This window comes from Ambystoma mexicanum, chromosome 2p (assembly GCF_040938575.1).
Source record: "Ambystoma mexicanum isolate Mex_15411 chromosome 2p, UKY_AmexF1_1, whole genome shotgun sequence".
In the NCBI taxonomy this organism is placed as follows: domain Eukaryota; kingdom Metazoa; phylum Chordata; class Amphibia; order Caudata; family Ambystomatidae; genus Ambystoma; species Ambystoma mexicanum.
The window spans coordinates 706,992,817-707,011,627 of record NC_090923.1 but is presented as its reverse complement, the minus strand read 5'-3'; the positions used below and the strand labels follow the sequence as shown (position 1 = coordinate 707,011,627).

Sequence of the window (18,811 nt, the reverse complement as noted above, 5' to 3'; positions counted from 1 at the left end):
TAAACAAAGGCAAGTGTCCACACGTGTGGAATATGCAAGCACCACGATTTACAGGCAAAATTGACAGAAGCTGAGGAGGAGATCCGGAGACCGGGATATAGGGAGGGTGACAAAGACGAGGCAGTGATTATGCCGAATGAATGGGTAGTGGGGCAAATAATGCTCAAGCTAGATGGTAAGAACAAGGGCGATTATAAAGAAAGAGGAAGGGAAGTCAGAGAAAGGCAGGAGAAGGAAAAAGAGAAAAGGGAACAAGAGAAATAGAAAGAGAACAGGAAAGAGAAGCAAGAGAGAGGGAAAAAAGTTATGAGGAGGAAGAGGAGGTAGAAAAGAAATGAGGCAGACAGAGAAAAGGAGAGAAAACAAGAAGAAGAAGAAAGGGAGACACGCAGCAATATGAAAAAGGAAAGTGAAAGGGGGAAGAAGGAAGAGAGGGACATAGAAAAGCAACAAGAAATAGAAAGAAGCAGAGAAAAATGGAGAAGAGAAGTTGATATTATCACAGCACGTACGCAGCCAGACAAGGAGAGGGACCAGAGACGGGAACACAGGGAAAGAGAATGGAGTTTAGAAAGATGCTGCAAGGAAGTAGATGAAATCCTTGATAAACATATTCTTCTAGATGGAGAAAGGGGCCATACAAAGGAGGGTTAGTAGCCTATACAGGAGCAGCAGAGATGGTACTAACAGCATGATCGGGAGTAGAAAAGGTTCTTGGCAGGGTGGAGGAAGGAACGTAATGGAGGAAGTGATGAGTGGAATATATAGATCGAGTCCCATTGAGAGACTAAACTTTGAAGACAGTGAAGATGATGAAGGGGATGAAAGTGCTGAAACTATGTTCGAAGATGAAAAAAGAGAGGAATGTGGAGAGGAAGAGGCCACACTAGCCCCATCTACAAGCATGGGACTAGGGAAAGAGATAGCGTGATGAGGCTTGGAAGAACCAGTAAGGAGGCCAGAACCCAGTCAATACCCTAGGCACCCAAAAATGCGATCAAGTAGCGTAGAGGACAAAACAACATATGAAAATAGGTTGAGAAGTTTAATGGGATGGAAGAAAATTAGAACAACAGGTGCGGTGACAAAGACGAAGGGCGCGACTGAGCTCGGACAGGGTGATGAGTTCACACAGTTCCCCCCCATTACAGAAAGGGGGAGGACTGTCACAAATGGCCAAAAATAATTTGATTTGTAAATTGGCAACACTGAAATAGGGTGTTGGTAAATAGATTCATGAATTAGAGAGAAAGAAAGTTGGGATGGCCTTAGCAGTAGGTCACATAAAGTGCACTTTCGTGGCCATACTTGGGGGGGGCAGTCAGATGACATTTGGACATAGGCATGCTATCATGGAGTGACGGCACAAAATACTGACCATGACAGAGAACCTTTAATAATTTTTGAGCTAATGTATGAAGGGCATTGAGGGTTCAGTAGCCAGACTCATCAGACATAAGCGCTATTATGACTCATAAAATGAGAGTGGATGAAGACCTGACTATGAATATTCAGGAAATCCAGGAAAAGTAGAGGCTAGAAATGTGAGAATCGTGAATAAAACAATGATTTGTCATCACATTTTATGCGAGGGGCTGCCTGGAGCAGTGAAAGACAATTGAAAAAGATTGTGGGAATGGAAGTGAAGCCATGGGCGGAGATTCAATTGACTATTGTTCAACATTGTCGGTTAAAACAAGAGAAAGATAGAAAGAAAGTTGAGGACAGAAAGATGGTGGAAGCAAAGTGAGCTCAGACATTTTTTTTAGGTTTTCTGTCGAAGTGGCAGTATTGACACATGGTGGAGAAGAGTTTATTACACAAGGAGCACAGCATGTACAACCTATAGTTAACAGGAATTTTGCAGGAAGGACAGGGTATAATTATTTTCCGCAAGGGGGTGCGCCCATAGGAAGAGGGTTCAGATTTCAGGCTCCACAGGAGGAGGGTTTAATGGAGAATGGTGAAATTTGTAGGACAGGTGCAGCAATGTTGGACATCTGGTAAGATGGGACATGTTTCACGCACATGTCGAAGCAGGGGAGGGATGCAAAAGAAAGGGCCAACGGTCGATCCACGAGGGGGAAACACATATCCCCCATCATATACTACAGAGCCATGTGAATATTATGCCCAAGATCAAACACAATAGCAGACACACATGCCACAAATGCAACCCACATAGCAAAGAATGCTGAGCGAAACACATCAAGCATCAAAGTATACACAGCAACCCCTGGTGCAGACACAGCAAACACCAATACAGACACAGGCAACAGCACAACAGAATTGAGTGGCACCATGGATCGTAAATATATTGCCACAAGCCTCCACACATATTGCCACAAGCAACCACACCTAGAATAGGAGGGTTGGCAGTAATGGCTCGAAATCCTTTTACTGGCACAGGACTGTCCATATGCCCACAGGGACACTTGATGTGTTCATCCTATCTCTTACACCAGACCCACAAGAGGAACCGAGAGTCAGGGTAACCATAGGTGACAAAACATTTTAATTTCTAGTAGATACAGGGGCAACGCAATCCTGTTTGGTGAACAGCGATTTCCAATGTCAGGCATTGCCATGAACGCACAACAGTTTTCTGGGATGACAACTACAGTTCCTTTTACTGACGAATTACCCATCATCATAGCACTGACGGATAGCTTTAAGATAGCGACAAGGCGTGAGATTGCCAGCACATTTCTCAGCACAGGCAAAGCGAGGGGTTGAAGTAACCACTTGAGCTAACGCATTCTGCAGGTTTTTCAGGCGCTGAATCAAGTAGCATGGTCATGAAAGAAACAGAGAATTACAGTAATAAAGAGAGGACAGTACCATTGAAGAAACCACAGGTGTACAGAGAAGAGGCGGTAGAAGGGGAAGGACCTTGGGACACATTTTTAATTTCAAATGGCCCACCTTGCAATACTGCACTGATCTGACCAGCCATGGACAGGAAGGACATGATTTGAATCCCCTAGTCTTTAACTATGGGAACTGGAGTGGGGCAAGGACCCAGCGAAAGAGGCCAATAAATGGGGGTCCAAAGAGCAACAGCAGCAGAAGAACCCACAACCAGAACCTCCTATCCTTTTCCCATTCAGCCTAAGCCAGTTGCTACACGGCTTCAAGACAGGCCATAAGCCTGGCTGCAGTTTCAGGCAGAGACAGAGCTAGCCTAACCAGAATCTGGGTATCAACTGCATAAGCATAGCAACAGAAGCCATGGGAGAAGATGAGCTTAGTAAGTGGCTGAACATAAACATTAAGTAAGACTGAAGAAATGGCAGAGCCTTGAGGAACACCACAGGAAAGAGCAGTGGAAGCAAAATGAAAGGGTGGAAGGGAAAGAGATTGAGAATCATCAGAAAGAAAAGAAGTGAATCAGGACAAAACGGCACCCAAGAGACCGGCCCCCGTGAGGCGACCAAGCAAGATGGCATGATCGGTGATATCAAAGGCGGCAGACAGGTCAAGCAATCTCAAGGCTACTGCACTGCCCTGATCATGCAGTCAAGCGAGGTCGTCCACAACTGAAACCAGTAGCCCCTCTGTGCCGTGTACTGGCCGGTACACAGGCAGAGATTGATGGAAAAAAGAGCATTCCCTAGAAAAGAAGTGAGGAGAGGACAGACTAAAAATTCCAAAATTAAAAAATACATTTAGTATAAAAAAACGGCTTCATGATACTGCACCAGGATCCGCTGCAGGATCACCTTAGATGCAGGACAATGATTTAGATGCCACTTAAGATGGAGAGCATGAATATGGTCACTGAACCAGGGTTGGGATTCCCACCCTCTGGATTTAGAGGATTTAAGAGGAGCAACACAATCGGTAGTAGTAACAAAAGCCTGGCAAGTGGCATTTAAATTGAGAGTAGAATCGCTAGAACACAGCAATTTTAACTGATTAGCCATCTGTTTGCGAGAAACCGACTGTCTGTTGCAGCTAAGACGATTACAGGACTTGTACGGGAACACAGCCCCATCCATCTTCCAAGAAAAAGGGATAAGGAAGTGGTCAGACCAGCAAATGTCTAGGGCGAATGATAGTCCAAACAGTAGAGCAAGACTTCCACATTTAGGTAACAGACGCGTGGCTCTAGAACCATCAAGTCTCGACTGATAGAAGCACATTGTTGCAAACAAGAGGGACACACAGTCAGACACATCATTTCAGATAGGGAAGAAAGGGAGAGAGAGGGGGAGTGATGTAGCTGGAGGGAGGGATATAGATAGAGTGCGAGGCAGGGAGAGAGAGAGTGAGAGAGATGGAGAGGGGGAGAAAGAGAGAGGGACTGAGAGGGAGTGTTAGGGAGGGGGAGCAATGCAGACATAGGGGGAGAGAGTGTGATGGATGGATAGGGAGAGATTGAGACAGGGGATGAGAGAATGAGAGAGGGAGATAGAGAGAGAGAGATAGAGAGAGAGAGAGAGAGGGTGCGGGAGGGTGTGAGTAGGAGGGGTGGAGAGGGAGCGAGAGGGAGTGAGGGAGAGAGGGAGATGGCGTTGGAGAGGGAGAGGGAGAGAGATGGGGCGAGAGGGATTGAGAAGTAGACAGACAGAGAGAGAGGGAGCAAGAGGCAGGGTTAAGGAAAGATATTGAGTGAGAGAGGGAGGGATGACAATGGAGGCAGGGAGGGGGAGAAAGAGAAACAGGGGGAGTGAGAGGGATAGAGAGGGAGGAAGGGAGTGATGGAGACGGGGAGGGAGAGAGATAGTGAGAGAGTTAGAGAGAGGGAGTAAGAGGGATGGAGAGGGAGTGAGGAAGAGAGTGGTGGAGGTGGAGGGAGGAAGAGAGAGGGAGATATAGTTACAGGAAGGGGGAGAGGGAGGGAGCGGGAGAGGGAACAATAGATGGAGATAAAGGGTGTGCTAGATAGTGAGAGGGATGGAGAGGAAGAGAAGAAGAGCTGGGCTAAGGAGGGGCAGAGATTGAGTGATGGAGATGGAAGCAGGGAGGAGGAGGGAGCGGGAGAGAGAGGGAGCGAGGGGGAGGGGTAGAGAGAAAAAGAGAGGGAGAGAGATTGTTAGGAAGAGAGAGGGAGAAGGGGAGTGTGAGGGAATGACAGGGATCAAGAGGGATTGAGGGAGATAGTGATGGGGATAGAGGGAGGGAGAGAGTGAGGGGAGGAGATACAGTTAAAGGGAGTAAAAGGGAGCGAGAGTGATGGAGAGAGGGGGAGATAAAGAGGGATAGAGGGACTGAGAGGAAGTGTTAGGGAGAGAGGGGGATCACGAGGGAATGAGCAAGAGAGTGATGGGATGGATGTAGTGATGGAGAGAGACGGAGATGAAGAGAAAGGGAGCGAAAAGGGGATAGGGGAGAGAGAGGGAACGAAGGATAGAAAGAGAAAACGAGAAAGCTGGAGGGAGATGGAGTGTTAGGGAAGAAGAGAGTGGGAGCGAACGAGGGATAGAGAAAGAGTGTGAACGAATGAGAAAGATGGAGAAAGAGTGAGAGTGATAGAGAGAGAGAGAGACAGAGGGTGAGAGAGAGAGAGAAAGAGAGCGACGGAATGAGAGGGCATTTTAGAAGCACCTGACCGGAAGACGAGATGCAAGCAAGCTCTTCCGGAGCATGCAACCTTCCAAATCCCCCCCGACAGTGAGTCTATGCCCTGCTGGCTGTGGAAACAGGACTTCCACCTTCCAGAGTGAGACTGACGTTCCCTGACTCGCCTGAACTAGGCTTGTCACAAACTTCAAGTCCTATGTCCTCAAAGGCACTTCACTTGCACACTCCCTTGGCAGATGCTGACAACAACGTGGACAGGACATTGGGACAAAGATTCCTGGCAATAACTGACCAGAGCATGAAGGACTCAAAAGAAATGTGTTCTTGGTCAAAGGGATGTGCTCCTGTCCAAGTGGCTTTGCTGAAGCCCACCTGCTATCTTCCACCACTTGACCTGTGCCTCCTTTTAACTGTACAGCTCTACTCCTCACCCACGATTCAGTCCTGCACCGCAAATGCTGCCCTGCTGGTCTTTCTTCATGTAGATCCACCCCAGCAGTTAGTGGTGGTAGATCCTCAGGACAATGAAAACTGCACGTGTCGAGTTTCTGAAAATTCTCATTGAAAACATGGAAAGACCTATGACTGCAAAGCACTAGAGCATTTGACAGTCATTCCAGAGAAGTGTGAATGACACTTCCATGCACTCGGAAGCCCTTCCAAAGGTGTCGGAGCGGCGTTGGGAGGATTTCCTTTCCCTATCCTTCTACCCACATCTCATATGGACGTCTCGGGTCTAAGTGATTACTACGACCCCGAGAATTCCGACGGCCTAAAATTCCGACTTTTTTTCTTCCGTTTTTCCAACCCCCTTTACACCACATACATATGCGGGGGAGACCCCTCACAACTCCCCCATACTACTATTATATGCCATACCCCCCCCCCCCCCACATATATATGTGGTGTAAGGGGAGGTCAAAAAAATGAATCAGGCTTTCGGGATTCGCAATTCTGGAGGCAACATTTTGGTGCATTTCCTACGTCTCTTGATTTGATCTGCTCAACTAATCAGAATTCAGTCAATCTCCCTTGTTTATTCTAAGTGTGACATAAGTCCCTTCATGGCCATAGGAACCGACAATGTTGTCCAAGGAGCCAGGTGGTACCCCAAACTAATAGTTACTGGGCTCAGAGGATCGATATAGGGGATCCCCAGACTACCCACACTGTGTCCTCGCACTAATGCACCCCCCCCCACCAAACCTGTTTATGCTAAGTGGGATAAAAACAAGCTCCTTTTGGGCAAGCTTACCTATATTCATGACAGGGAGTGATTTCCCACCCCACTAGCCAGACTCAAACCTTCAACATGGAAATCGAAGGCTTTCTCTTTAGGTGATGAACTTGCACCATTATAGATTTACAGGTTAGTAAATCAGAGAAACCAATGATTGAGGCCAGCACAGCTTGCAGGAGTTCCCTAAATTCAACCAAGGTTCGCTGTATGCTCACAAGCCAGGTACATGGGACGTCCACAAACACCATACAAACATTTCAAAGGACAGGAAACCTTTGTGTGCCTATCGTGTGAAGGTGAACACACATGAATTCCCTGTCCCCTTTAGCATTGTAGGGAATGCAATATTACCATATTCTCCTGATAAACGCTTCCTAGCAACCAAAGACAAGAAACTCACACTGAGTCCTTCTGATTTTCAAGCTGGGAGGCTGGAGGACCCAGTTTGAAGCAGGGCATGCAGGCAAAGCTCCAGGGTAGAGGGAAGGAAAACACCCACATGTTGAAGCCCACTGCAAAAGCCCAACTGATGGCAGGTGTTATTATAAACACCATCTATACCCATCCCATCACACATGACCTCAGGTACAATAGCCATCAAAGTCCAGCTTGACCTACACTTCACAGGTGCAATCCATGATGCCAAGCACCACCCAAGGTAAAAGCAGGTTACCCCAGTGTAGAAGAGTGGAGTCTGAGAAGGTGCCTGAGAAAGGGGTTTGGAGGAGATTGGCGAACAAGACTTATTTTGGGAGGAGGAGAGGTGGAATTAAATTGCTGGAGGTTGAGGTGAGAGAACGTTATTGGAGCAGAAAGGTTACCACCTGGAGGGAGATTTATTGAAGGAGGATGTGAGTTAGCTTCCGAAGGATGATATATTGAAGGAGGAGGAGGGATACCATCAGGCGGGGGAATTTCTGGAGGCATAGGAGGGATACCATCTAGTGAGCAATTTATTGGAGGAGGATGAATTGCATAAGGAGTGAGCCTCTGAAGCTGGAGGAGAGTTATTGGGGGAGAGTACTGTTTTGGAGGAGGGATAACTTCTGAGGTGGAGAGCCTGGTTCTGCAGAAGAGGAGAGTGTATTGAGACCAACATGTTCGTGGGGAGATATTACCACTCAACCTGCGAAGGTGGGAGGAGGAAAGTCAACCCCTTTAGTCAGAAGGACCAGGAAAGTTCCAGTGGGCCAGTTTGGCCCAATGTAGACAATAGAGGTGGGCAAAGGGATGAGATGTTGCAACCTCACTGTGGGCCAGGAAGTCTACGTCAGGCATAGTTGGGTACTGTGTCCTGGGGCCCAAGACACAAGAGCAGGGTGGGAGACCGGTACCTGAGACCTGTCCCAGCTCAAGCCAGAGTGCAAGGAGAGTGAGCCAGCCTTGCAGTGGAGCTATCCGACCCACCCAGTCTTCCAGAGGAGGACCTGAGTGAGCCCACCAGCAATCACCAGAGGAGAGAATGTGGGACCTGTTAACCTCACAACCTGAAGATAAAAACTAAGGCCCTCTACTGGATTAGGACCTTAGGGACCAAACCAAGACCATTTTTGCAAACATTTCTTTGTCTTTTAAATTAAAAGGTGGAAGAGAATTTAGTTCAGAGACTTCGTTTGAACTAAGACTTTTGAGTTCAACTCTACGCTTTGGTTTATTTAACCCTCTTTCCAATATGCAATCGGAAACACTTATGTACTGTGACCTCTGCCGAACTGAGGCTTATATTGATTCCTCTGTTAGCTGTACATAGTGGTCTTGCCTCATAACTTAAAAAAACATGGTTCTTTGTTCCCTGATAGGGTGCACCCCACAACGTTGTCTTGTTGTGTGCTCACACTCCATGACATAAGGGAGACCTGTTTTGCCATTTTCCTTGTCACCCGAATGAGAAAAATAATTGTATTGACCTCGAGATAACTTACACATCTGTGAACTAGTATTTCATATATTTTTACTTTATCAATATAGTTCCTTTGAAATCCATAACGTTATTGAGGGATTTCCCACAACTATTGAATTCAGCACGACCTGTTTTGGTGCTTTATTGAGTGCTCCAAATTAAAGGAAAATAATGCTTAACTTCAATATAAATCATAATGACTCATAATTTTGCTTGTAGAGTCTGGATAAACAAAAACTCGCCTAACAAATATGCTAAACTACATGCCATGTAATAACAATAAAAGCACTATGCCATCGCTTTAATCAAAATGGCATTCTTTGCGTTACGATGGCATTTAACACCTTTAAAATGTCAGGTAAATAAAGAGATAGACAAAGTTCATCTGGTGATCAAGAGCATAATACTGTGATTTATAAAAAGAACATAAAGCATACTGCAAATCCATAAGAAAACTACAGTAAACATAAAAGGAAGACAGTCACTTAAAACCAGCTTTAGAACAACTAATGATAAACATGCCAAGAAATCTATTCATTCATAGCTAATGGATAAACACTATTTTCTTTACAAAAGTTGTCATTTGCCTTTTGATAGCCAGTCCTCTGCTAGATTTGATATCTTGAATGGTTCTGTTGCATTTGGTTGTCTTGTCGGTTTTTGGATATGTTGTCCTGATGTAGATTTCTGCATGTACTTCATTCTCTCTGTTTGCAGTGTTTGTTATCAGCCTCTTACCCCACAACTGTGAGGGAGTGTCAGTGCTGGACTGACTCCATTGGCTGTATGCAACTATAGACTAACCTGTCTGTTATTCTTCCTTCTGCATGGATACCGGCTTGAAAAGTATTTAAATGAGGGGGTTATTAAACTTTTAGTCCTCCTTTCTTTAATCTTGGGATCGGCTATGTGATTAAAAAGGCATACCTCTCTTCCCTGTTTATTTCATTGGTGATGTCACATTTGTAACTTTTTCATCAACATCTGGTAAGTGCATTAAACATTTGATTCTGCTAGTTGCACATAATTAATTTATACAGATACTGTAGTTCAAGTCCTAGCATAAAAACAAGGACATGTTTCTGGATTCCCTTGGATATAGAATTATGCAGATCTCCAAGCTAACTTGTTGAAGTCACTTAGCAGTGATTTATTTGCATAGCTCATTAAAAGATTTTGTGAAGGTGTTTATGGAATCTCTCACTAAGACAAACCACTCGGAAAATCTGTTATCTTGACTCAAGATTGGGGCCATTTTAAACTACATTAATGTTTCCAAATTGAAAATTACAGTGCACCAAATCTATATAATTTTGGTGTCATTGCACCTCTTTGTCAGACTTATTTTGTTCTGTAATGTACTTTTGGGGAGATAGTCCCAAACTGACTTGTTAAGATCTTGAGAATGGTTGCAGAATACATTTTAAAAGGATGAGATTTAGGAAGTAAGTGAAAGCCAGGATGCCCTTATTTGGCGGCATTCCTGCTGCTTCTCTGGGATTTGAAAGTGCTCATCCCACCAAGGCATTAGCATACATCGTATGATCTTCTTGGATGATGGAACATGAACCCACATGACCCTATCCTATGTCACATCTCTTGTCATCTTTAATTGGCCAAATGTTGGGTCAAACAATGAATTGCTGTCAGAATGCCATGAACCAGTCAAAGTTCTATATCATTAATTATTTTATTGTGTAGCTATTGGGGTTCCTTGCCATGCTAGAAATCAAGTTCCCTGCATTTCTAGTGACTGACTGCCAGTATTTAACTCAGTAGTGGAGGCAGCTTTTGGTGTGGGGGTGGGCGGATAATAGAGCCCCAGCAGGAGGCTGGGGGACGCACTGGGCACCAGAGGGGAGGCATGGGTGGGGGCGTTCCCCTGGGTCAACTGGGTCTGCCACTGATTTAACTGCCTTATGTCAGAGATCCATATGTCTGTGTATAGATAGAGTGGCTCGTTTTTGGACTAGGATATCACAGACTTTATATACCAAGCCATGTTTGAATTATGCAATTCTTTCTGATCCTGACTGGAGGCATCTATATTCAAAGGGGATTTAATCATCTATACATTCATGTAAACAACTGAACTAAGACAACAATGTTTGAATTCCTATTTTCAGTGCATTTCCACTGTAACAACAGAACAACACAATTTTAACAAAGAGGGCACGTGGCTAGCAAGTAATTGTGCTTTCAAACTTCGTGTTTCTTGGGTGTGTTCAAGTTTTTTTGTACACATATATACCTGCCTGTCATTTGGCAGTCTATGCTTTATAAATAAACTATCATATCATATCAAATGTCCGAATTTACATGTAGTATTTTTCAAACCAGTGCTTCACCTTTGCATTAATGCATTTAAAAATGCTTGCCGCCGTTCCGTTTGTTTGCATTTGTGCATTACAAATAATTATACTCCTTACAACAATGAACTCCAATGGACCTACCACATGGTTCCACTAATGCATGTACTGGAACAGTCCCCTCTGTGTTCCTTCAAACCTAATACATTCAATAGTGTTAAGAAACGCAAACCGAATAATAGCCTCCAACATACCTACATTATTACCAGGATCACTGAGCTCATTAAACATGTATCTGGCCCTGGGCATACCCCATGACGCATAATATGATCACAAACTTTAAAGATATTCTACTGCCTATCCCAAAATTATATGAAACATCTGTCCTATTTAAACTGTACAATATTCTAGCAAAATGCCAGTAAGGGAAGTCAAAAGATAAATCTTGGAATATTTAGAACACCCATATCTACTTCAGAACTGCCAGTAAGTATTCAGACTAACTGGAGAAAGTCAGCACTTGCAACCGATCACGCCCAACCTACTAATTTCTAATTATAAAGACCTGAATGCTCTGCGCCTATCACAGCCTACTTCTCAGTGGACCATAACATGTCACTTGACTGGTTGCAAAAGTGGATGAGGACCTCGTACAAATCCACAAAATGTAATATATAAGCATTGAATCATCTGAATCATACAAGAAATGGGTGTTCTGTGGCATATCTCAAGGATGCCTTGTTGCCAGTAAGACTGAGATTCTCCTCATCGGTACACCCGCTCCCTCCTTTCCTGTTACTCTCTGGCCGGCCTCTCTTCGCCCACTTCCTGCTCCCACCTGCGAGGCAAAAAACCTCGGGGTCATATTGGACTCCACACTCCCCTTCTCTCCTCACATTTCTGATGTCTCTAAAAAGTTACACTACCAGCGGCACCACCTCAGAGGTATTCTTTCTTTCTTCTCCTTCCCCCAGAAGCTCACTGTTTTGAGAGCCCTGGTTCTCTCTAAACAGTTTTCTCTCTAGGCTGGACTATTGCAACAGCCTCTTTCTAAATCTGCCTGCTTCTACTCTCCGCCCTCAGCAACTCATCCAGAACAGGACTGCAAGACTTGTCCTTGGCCTCAAGCCCAGGGATCGTATCTCTCCAGGACTGAAATCCCTGCACTGGCTCCCAGTGGCTGCGAGGATTAAGTTCAAAACCCTCTGCATGGTCCACAAGGCCTTCTGGGGCCTGGGGCCTCAATACCTTCAACTCTCTCTTCCTAAATATCTTCCCTCTCGAGCTCTTCACTCATCCGCCACCAACTCCCTCAGTGTCAGTTGCTTTTCCAAGCAACTAGTTGGTGGTAGATCTCTTTCCTCTTCTGGGGCCTCCCTCTGAAACAGCCTCCCTGAAACTTGAGGAGAACCATCTCTGGTTCCGGAAGCACCTCAAAACCCTGCTCTTTGCTTCTGCTTTATCTTCTTCTCTCCCCTGGTGAATTCTTTGCTGAAACTGAAATTGCACTGGTTACCTGGCCACCCTCTGATCTCGGGCCCAGGTCCCCTCCCCACCAGTTGCTCCCCTGCACTGCCGCCTGGGCTACCCCTTCACTTGGGGACTGTTTTCTGTATCCCAACTGTCCCCTACCAGCACTAGACACCTGATGTCTGCCCTTACACTTGCACTTGGCCTACTATTACTTATTGGTTATTATTCTATTTATCCCATGTACTACACTGTCCCTCTCCCTTCCCCTCCGCAATTTTCCCTTCCCATGCACTTGCGTGATCTGAATGACACTGAGGCTAGAAAGATCGGTCTCTGTCTTTTCTCTGTTCCCCCTCCCTTGCCTCGTCGCGCCTTGAAACACTTGTGTATAGGCGTGTTATAAATGCCATATCATATCATATCATATTCTATCTCACCCTGGCTATTCAGCATATATTTGGGAACATTGATGCAATATTCAAACAGCGCCAGCTTCAACTCCACTTGCATGTTCAGAACACCCACATGCACCTCCACCCAGATACAGAGGATGCACTTTTTTTTATTTGCACTACTTCAAGAAATCCATGTATCACTTTATTCATAAAGGTGACCTGCGCATTTCACGGGGGCCGTGCAGCAGCACAAACACTGTGATGACCAGTACCTCGCATACATTAGGGCCATGACAGTGCTCCTAACACTGATGTATGAAAGGGTCGCAGAACCTTCATGGGTGGTGCTCCGAGCGCATTCCACAGTTACAGGTCCTTAAAGAAGATGTCATTGTAAAATGTAAACAAAGAAAGAAAAGCATTTCTATCTCTGCTTGGGGGATAGAAATGCAAGCATGAAAGCAGAGGTGAAAACGTCTGCTGTCACACTTAAAGAAAAATGCATGACAGGTTCATGCATTGCACATCCCCTGCGCCTGTTCTCAAAAATCACATGTTAATGTGTCTGTTTTCTGCCCATTTCAATGCACATCCTGTTTGTGAATTCGGGATACACATTGAAATACCCAGAAACACCCCCTTATTTGTGCAAATGCTCAAAATAGGTGAGAATTGGCCATTTGGATGTGGGCATGCACACATTCAAATGTCCTTTCTGAATGGGGTGCATTTTTTTGGGTGCAAGCGATGAGATGTACTTGCTCATCTCGTGACAGGTGGCCGATTTAGTTTTAGGAATATCGCCATTTAAGTTTAATGTCACAGATGTTAGAATTATATTGTCGCATTGCCTTTAACCCTGGGAACTGCCATAGGTGCATAAAGGCAAGGTTATACATATCATTTGTAATTCTACTGTATTATCCTCATCAAAATGAAAGCAATGGTGATGTGGACCACACATACCTTCTGCCCATGCCCTTAACGTGTCACCCATATCTACTAATATGATATGATATGATATGATATGAGTTCTTTATCAGACCCTTTTGAAGTGAAACGTTAGGGTAACTACAGCATGCAACTAAGGCCCTGAATATAACCATTGCCTCTCTTTATCATTCAGAAAAGGTTCAGCAGGAGATTGATCATGTGGTTGGACCAAAGCGCATGCCCGGCATTGAAGACAGAGTGAAGATGCCATACACCAATGCTGTGATTTTAGAGATACAAAGATTTGTTGACATTGTGCCCATGGCCCTGCCACACAGTATGACGCGAGACACTGAGTTCCATGGCTACATCATCCCAAAGGTAAGTTACCCATCCAATGTGCATCAAGGTATCTGGCATACGTGAGGTGCAACATCTTTACTTGCATGACGTCACCGCACTCAGGGTTGTGGGAGACCATGCAGACCGAGTCTGCTTGTGTTTAGTTTTTAAGCATGCACAATGCTGTGTGAGCTGGGCCACTAGGGCTAATGAATGTAGCAGAGTGCATGGTCATTGTTTTAGGCTTGTGTCAGCTTTTCAGATATTGACTTGGGGTCCTAGTGTGTGTGTGTGACTGCATTTGTGATTCTAAGAGTGGGATGGCACTTCTGGTTGGCGCATGTCCTAATGCATCAAATCAGTTGGAAATTAATTGAGATGTATATAAGACAAGTCTTAGTCGATTAGTTATCATTTTGCTTGTTCATTCCAATTAAGTTCTCGTACAAAGTGCCATACTTGCCCATTCTGCCGACATGTGTTTCGACCGATCTTTGGTCTTTCTTTGCTAAATAGGTCATGCAGTGTGTATCACTGAACCATCCATTGTGTTAGTACATCACACGTTGAATATAAGTACAAAACCAAAATTAGAGAAGAGCAAAGAAAAAGGGTCATATTCATCAATTTAGCACAGATGACAGAGGATTAAAGAGGGTAGGGATGGGAGGGATTGATAAGGGGTGATTTTAAAGATAAGAAAGAAAAACTGCAGAAATCCTAAATAAAGCATACAGGAGTTGAACATAACAATCAAGTTACGTTAGCGAGATATAGTACAATAGTATATTAGGAATTACATTCATGTTATTTTCTCATTCTATAGTGTATTGGGGGCCTACATTGTGTCCAACATCTTATTTAAATATGATTAAAATTGGTCGTCCTGTGACCATAATATTTGTATCCACTATTGTTGCACCATAGCCCTCAAATTGTTATTTGCAGAATCTAAATCGTGGCTTAATTAGGGTTAATTGTTACCACTATGTTTTTGAGGGTTTGAGTGATGTGTTTGAGAGAGCGTTCAGATATGTTGCTTGATGTGTGTCTGGTAGCTTTTGATTCAATTGGATTGAGGTGTCCTTGTGCTACTAGCAAGTTTATGGCAATGGCTTATGGGAGGTTTTTGGAAGTTATGTTTGATGGGAGTATATGTTTTGTGGTCATAATAGTTCCTGTGCTGTCTGAAAGGTTTATGGGGTGTACCACCTTGGACGTTTGTAAGAAGGGGTTGGGAGAGTGTGTTAGAATCCATGTCACATGGATGGATTCAACACCAAGTTGATGGTTTTCGGCTCCAAACAAGCTAGGGCGAAATTACCATCGGACTATGACTCATTCTTGATAAAAGACTCCTCCATCAAAGTAGTGGGCAGGGTCACAACCTTGGGCATGACCTTAGAAGGCTCCATGTGCTCAGACGCTCAAGCCTCATATGTCATTAAAAACTGCTCATATTATTTGAGGCTGTTGAAAGCGATTATACCCCTACTCAACAAAAGCAACTGTGCCACTATAGCTAGAGCCACCATACTTTCCCACCTGGATTATGGCAATGCACTATTATTGGGTGCCCGCAAACAATGCTTGATAAAATATCAACGTATCCAAACCCATGCGGTACAGATAATCAAACAAAAAGCGAGGACAGATCACATCAGTGAAGCCAGAAGAGAGCTACACTGGCTTAGGGTTGAAGACCGTGTCATGTTTACGTCCTTGACACTCACCCATAAGTGTATGTATGGAAAGGCTCCAGGTTATCTGAAGTCCAAAATTGTTGGCTATACACCAACCCATTCGTTAAGGTCTGAGGCTCAAGGACTCATTGTAGTGAAACCCCATAAAAAAGTGAACGTCTTAGGCAAAGCCTTTCCTAACCGGTCTGCCGTCAGTTGGAATAAACTTCCGCTGAGTCTGAGACTTGAACCTAATCTAAAATTCAGAGAAAACCTTGAAAACCTTCCTGTTTAAATGAAAACAGAACGTTAGTGTAGTAACTGTCCATCTCTGTCTTGGCACCCCAAGTGTTCCGTGCTGTACGTAAACTGGTTATCTCCCAGCATTTGTCCTTGTCTTATTGTTCCGCCCTGATGCCTGCGGGTTTACGGCGCATTACAAATAATAAATAAATAAATGGGACTATATCTCCTTCAGATCCTTGCATGTGCTCTGGGGTGGACTGGCCTAAAGGGAACTCTGGAGATTTTGCAGTGGGCCCCGGTAATTCCGGGAGTCACGGAGGCGGAATGGTAATACGAGTCCGGCGTTAACCAGGCAGTTTTACCGCCTCGGTTAACGCCGGACTCGTAATGAGGCCCATTGTGTGTGTCATTTTACTTTATGATGGGTGTTTGTAAAAGTGTGTGAGTGTGGTTGGATATGGTGTGGGTTCATGAGTATGATTTGAGTGGTTGGATGTGATGTATGGTAGTTTACTGTGCTATTATAAAATGACTGGCCGAGGCTCAAAACGCGGGACGAAAATTGAAGTCAAGCAATGTTTACAAGAAACTGACAAATAATGTTCGGGAAACTGACGGAAAAACACAATGACAATTCACAAATGAAAAGTAATGCTTATTCCACGTGACTCTTGAACTGTGGAAACCGCTATTACTCTCCCCTTGGCCCACAATTGTATTGCTCCTCCTACACCTCTGAATTTGCATTTGCCATATTTTTGCATGTTTGGTATTCACAGCCCAATTGCAAAGGACAAATCCCCTTTCTGGTCACTGTCATTAACTCCATACATGTCCGGTTTCTCTGTGCACTCCTTCCAATATTTATTGCAAAGTGCAGTATTCCTGGCATCTATACCACTACTAAATCATCGTTCCCCTTTCTTTTATACATAAGCAACACAAATATTTTGGACTATTGTGTCCTTGACCCTGTCAGCTCCAGACCTTAAAGCCAAATGGAGGGTCTATCCAGGTGGTGATCTAGTCCATCATGCCTTTCATTATACTTAGGGTAGCCTGCACACCTCTCAAGCACCTCATGCATGCATACGATACATCCACGTGTCATTATTTACATCCTTTTCATTTATGTGTTACACATGTCAAGCGTCCTTTCATTTCTCTTTTCTCCTTGCCCTTCCTATCATTTGTCTTCCATCTCTTATCTTAATTTTTATCTACCAGACTAAGATCTGGTGATGGCAGGGCAGCGACACAAAATACCTGAATGCTCAGACAAGAAGAACAGCTTTGAGACCACTATGGTGGTCCTTCAGCACATTAAAAAAAAGCTCAATAATTAAATCAAATATCATACTGTATGCACGTATGGCTAAGGCCGATTATCTGGTCTTTCAGTTTCATAAAAGACTAGCCATTCTTAAATACGACCTGACAAGTGGACAGGCATTAAATGGATCTTTGACACATCTGAAAAATGACTGCATGTCATTTTCATGTTATTGCACGCTATTCATTGTGCATTTCTTCTGCATTTAAAGAATAGCAGAGCCCTCAACTGTACACAGTTGTCCATGGAGTTGGACTTCTTCCACCTTCAGCACAGTTCCCCATAGAGTACGGTTGAGTCGCATGAACATGCGGTCCAGCTGTCATATAATCACTGCCATAGCAATCTACGCCATGCCTGAAAACTCTTCATGCTATTGCTATTATAATTTCACTGCATGCGTTATCTATGCTAATAATTGACAGTCACTTGAAATGCTATATATATATTATTTGCATGCAAAGAAATGTTTATTTTTATTTTATACCTGTTTGGACTATAGTCTGCCGAAGAGCCACTCACCCCACAGTGCTAAGAAGCCATAACAATCTTAGTAATGCGCTATACAAATACATGTTTTAACTGCCCCTTTCACGGCGAGGGATTGACTGACAACTTGAAGCTAATGAGTTAAAATTAAAGGGTCTTTATTAAATAACCGAAAGGCTGATGGATTGCATAGAACTGAAGTGCAATTGTGGGAAGCAAAGTGAAAAGTATTAAACCGTAGGTCCTTCCCTTTCTCACGTACCCCCGCAATCCGGTTGCTAAAAGTCACTAAAAGTCACTTGCAGTCTTTTGGGGTTTAAGTGCCGCAGGACTTCATTCTTGATTCTGATTGCTATATAGGTGGCTTTCGTCGGAGTTGTTTGGCTGTCGTTCTTCTCTCAATGTGGAGCTCGCGCCTCCATGCCATGATCTCTGTGTCGTCTGGATCTGGTAATCAGATAACTAATCGCAGTGCAACGCTCAACGATATTTATAAAACAGTTGCAATATGTTCTTAAATATGTTAATTTTCTTGATACTAATAATTCAATAATGATTCCAATTCCCAGATAATCAAATATATTCAACCTAAACAAAGGAGCCTTGTCCTTATAAAAGGTTGGGATTTCTTTGTTCCTTCTATGATAGAGCAATACCTGTCATTTAATATGATTTCTGATCATCCTTTTTGAATATTGGAACACTAAATATGTATCTAATCATTTCTGTAATGCAGACACAGTTCTACAACACCACATTCTCCGCATTGGCAAGACATGGACTCAAACGGTGGGCGGCTTTGCTTGCATCAATGGTGGCAGTTTGTAAAACTGAATCCAACTCATTCAAATACAAATTAAATAAGAGATTTGAGATCACACAACCTTGCTGCACACCTTGCTTGAACACAAAAGGTGTCAGTACACTCCCTGAAGCACCATGC

General features: G+C 44.0%; 1 protein-coding gene across 3 annotated transcripts in view; it reads left to right on the top strand.

Annotated features, from left to right (window-relative positions):
• Positions 1–18,811, top strand: part of LOC138566695 (cytochrome P450 2C20-like) — a 454,294-nt gene that overhangs the window by 357,164 nt on the left and 78,319 nt on the right. For all 3 annotated transcript variants that reach the window (XM_069644280.1, XM_069644281.1, XM_069644278.1), the window contains one exon: positions 13,970–14,157. In XM_069644280.1, the coding sequence (XP_069500381.1) occupies positions 13,970–14,157 (188 nt within the window). The remainder of the gene's footprint in view (positions 1–13,969; positions 14,158–18,811) is intronic.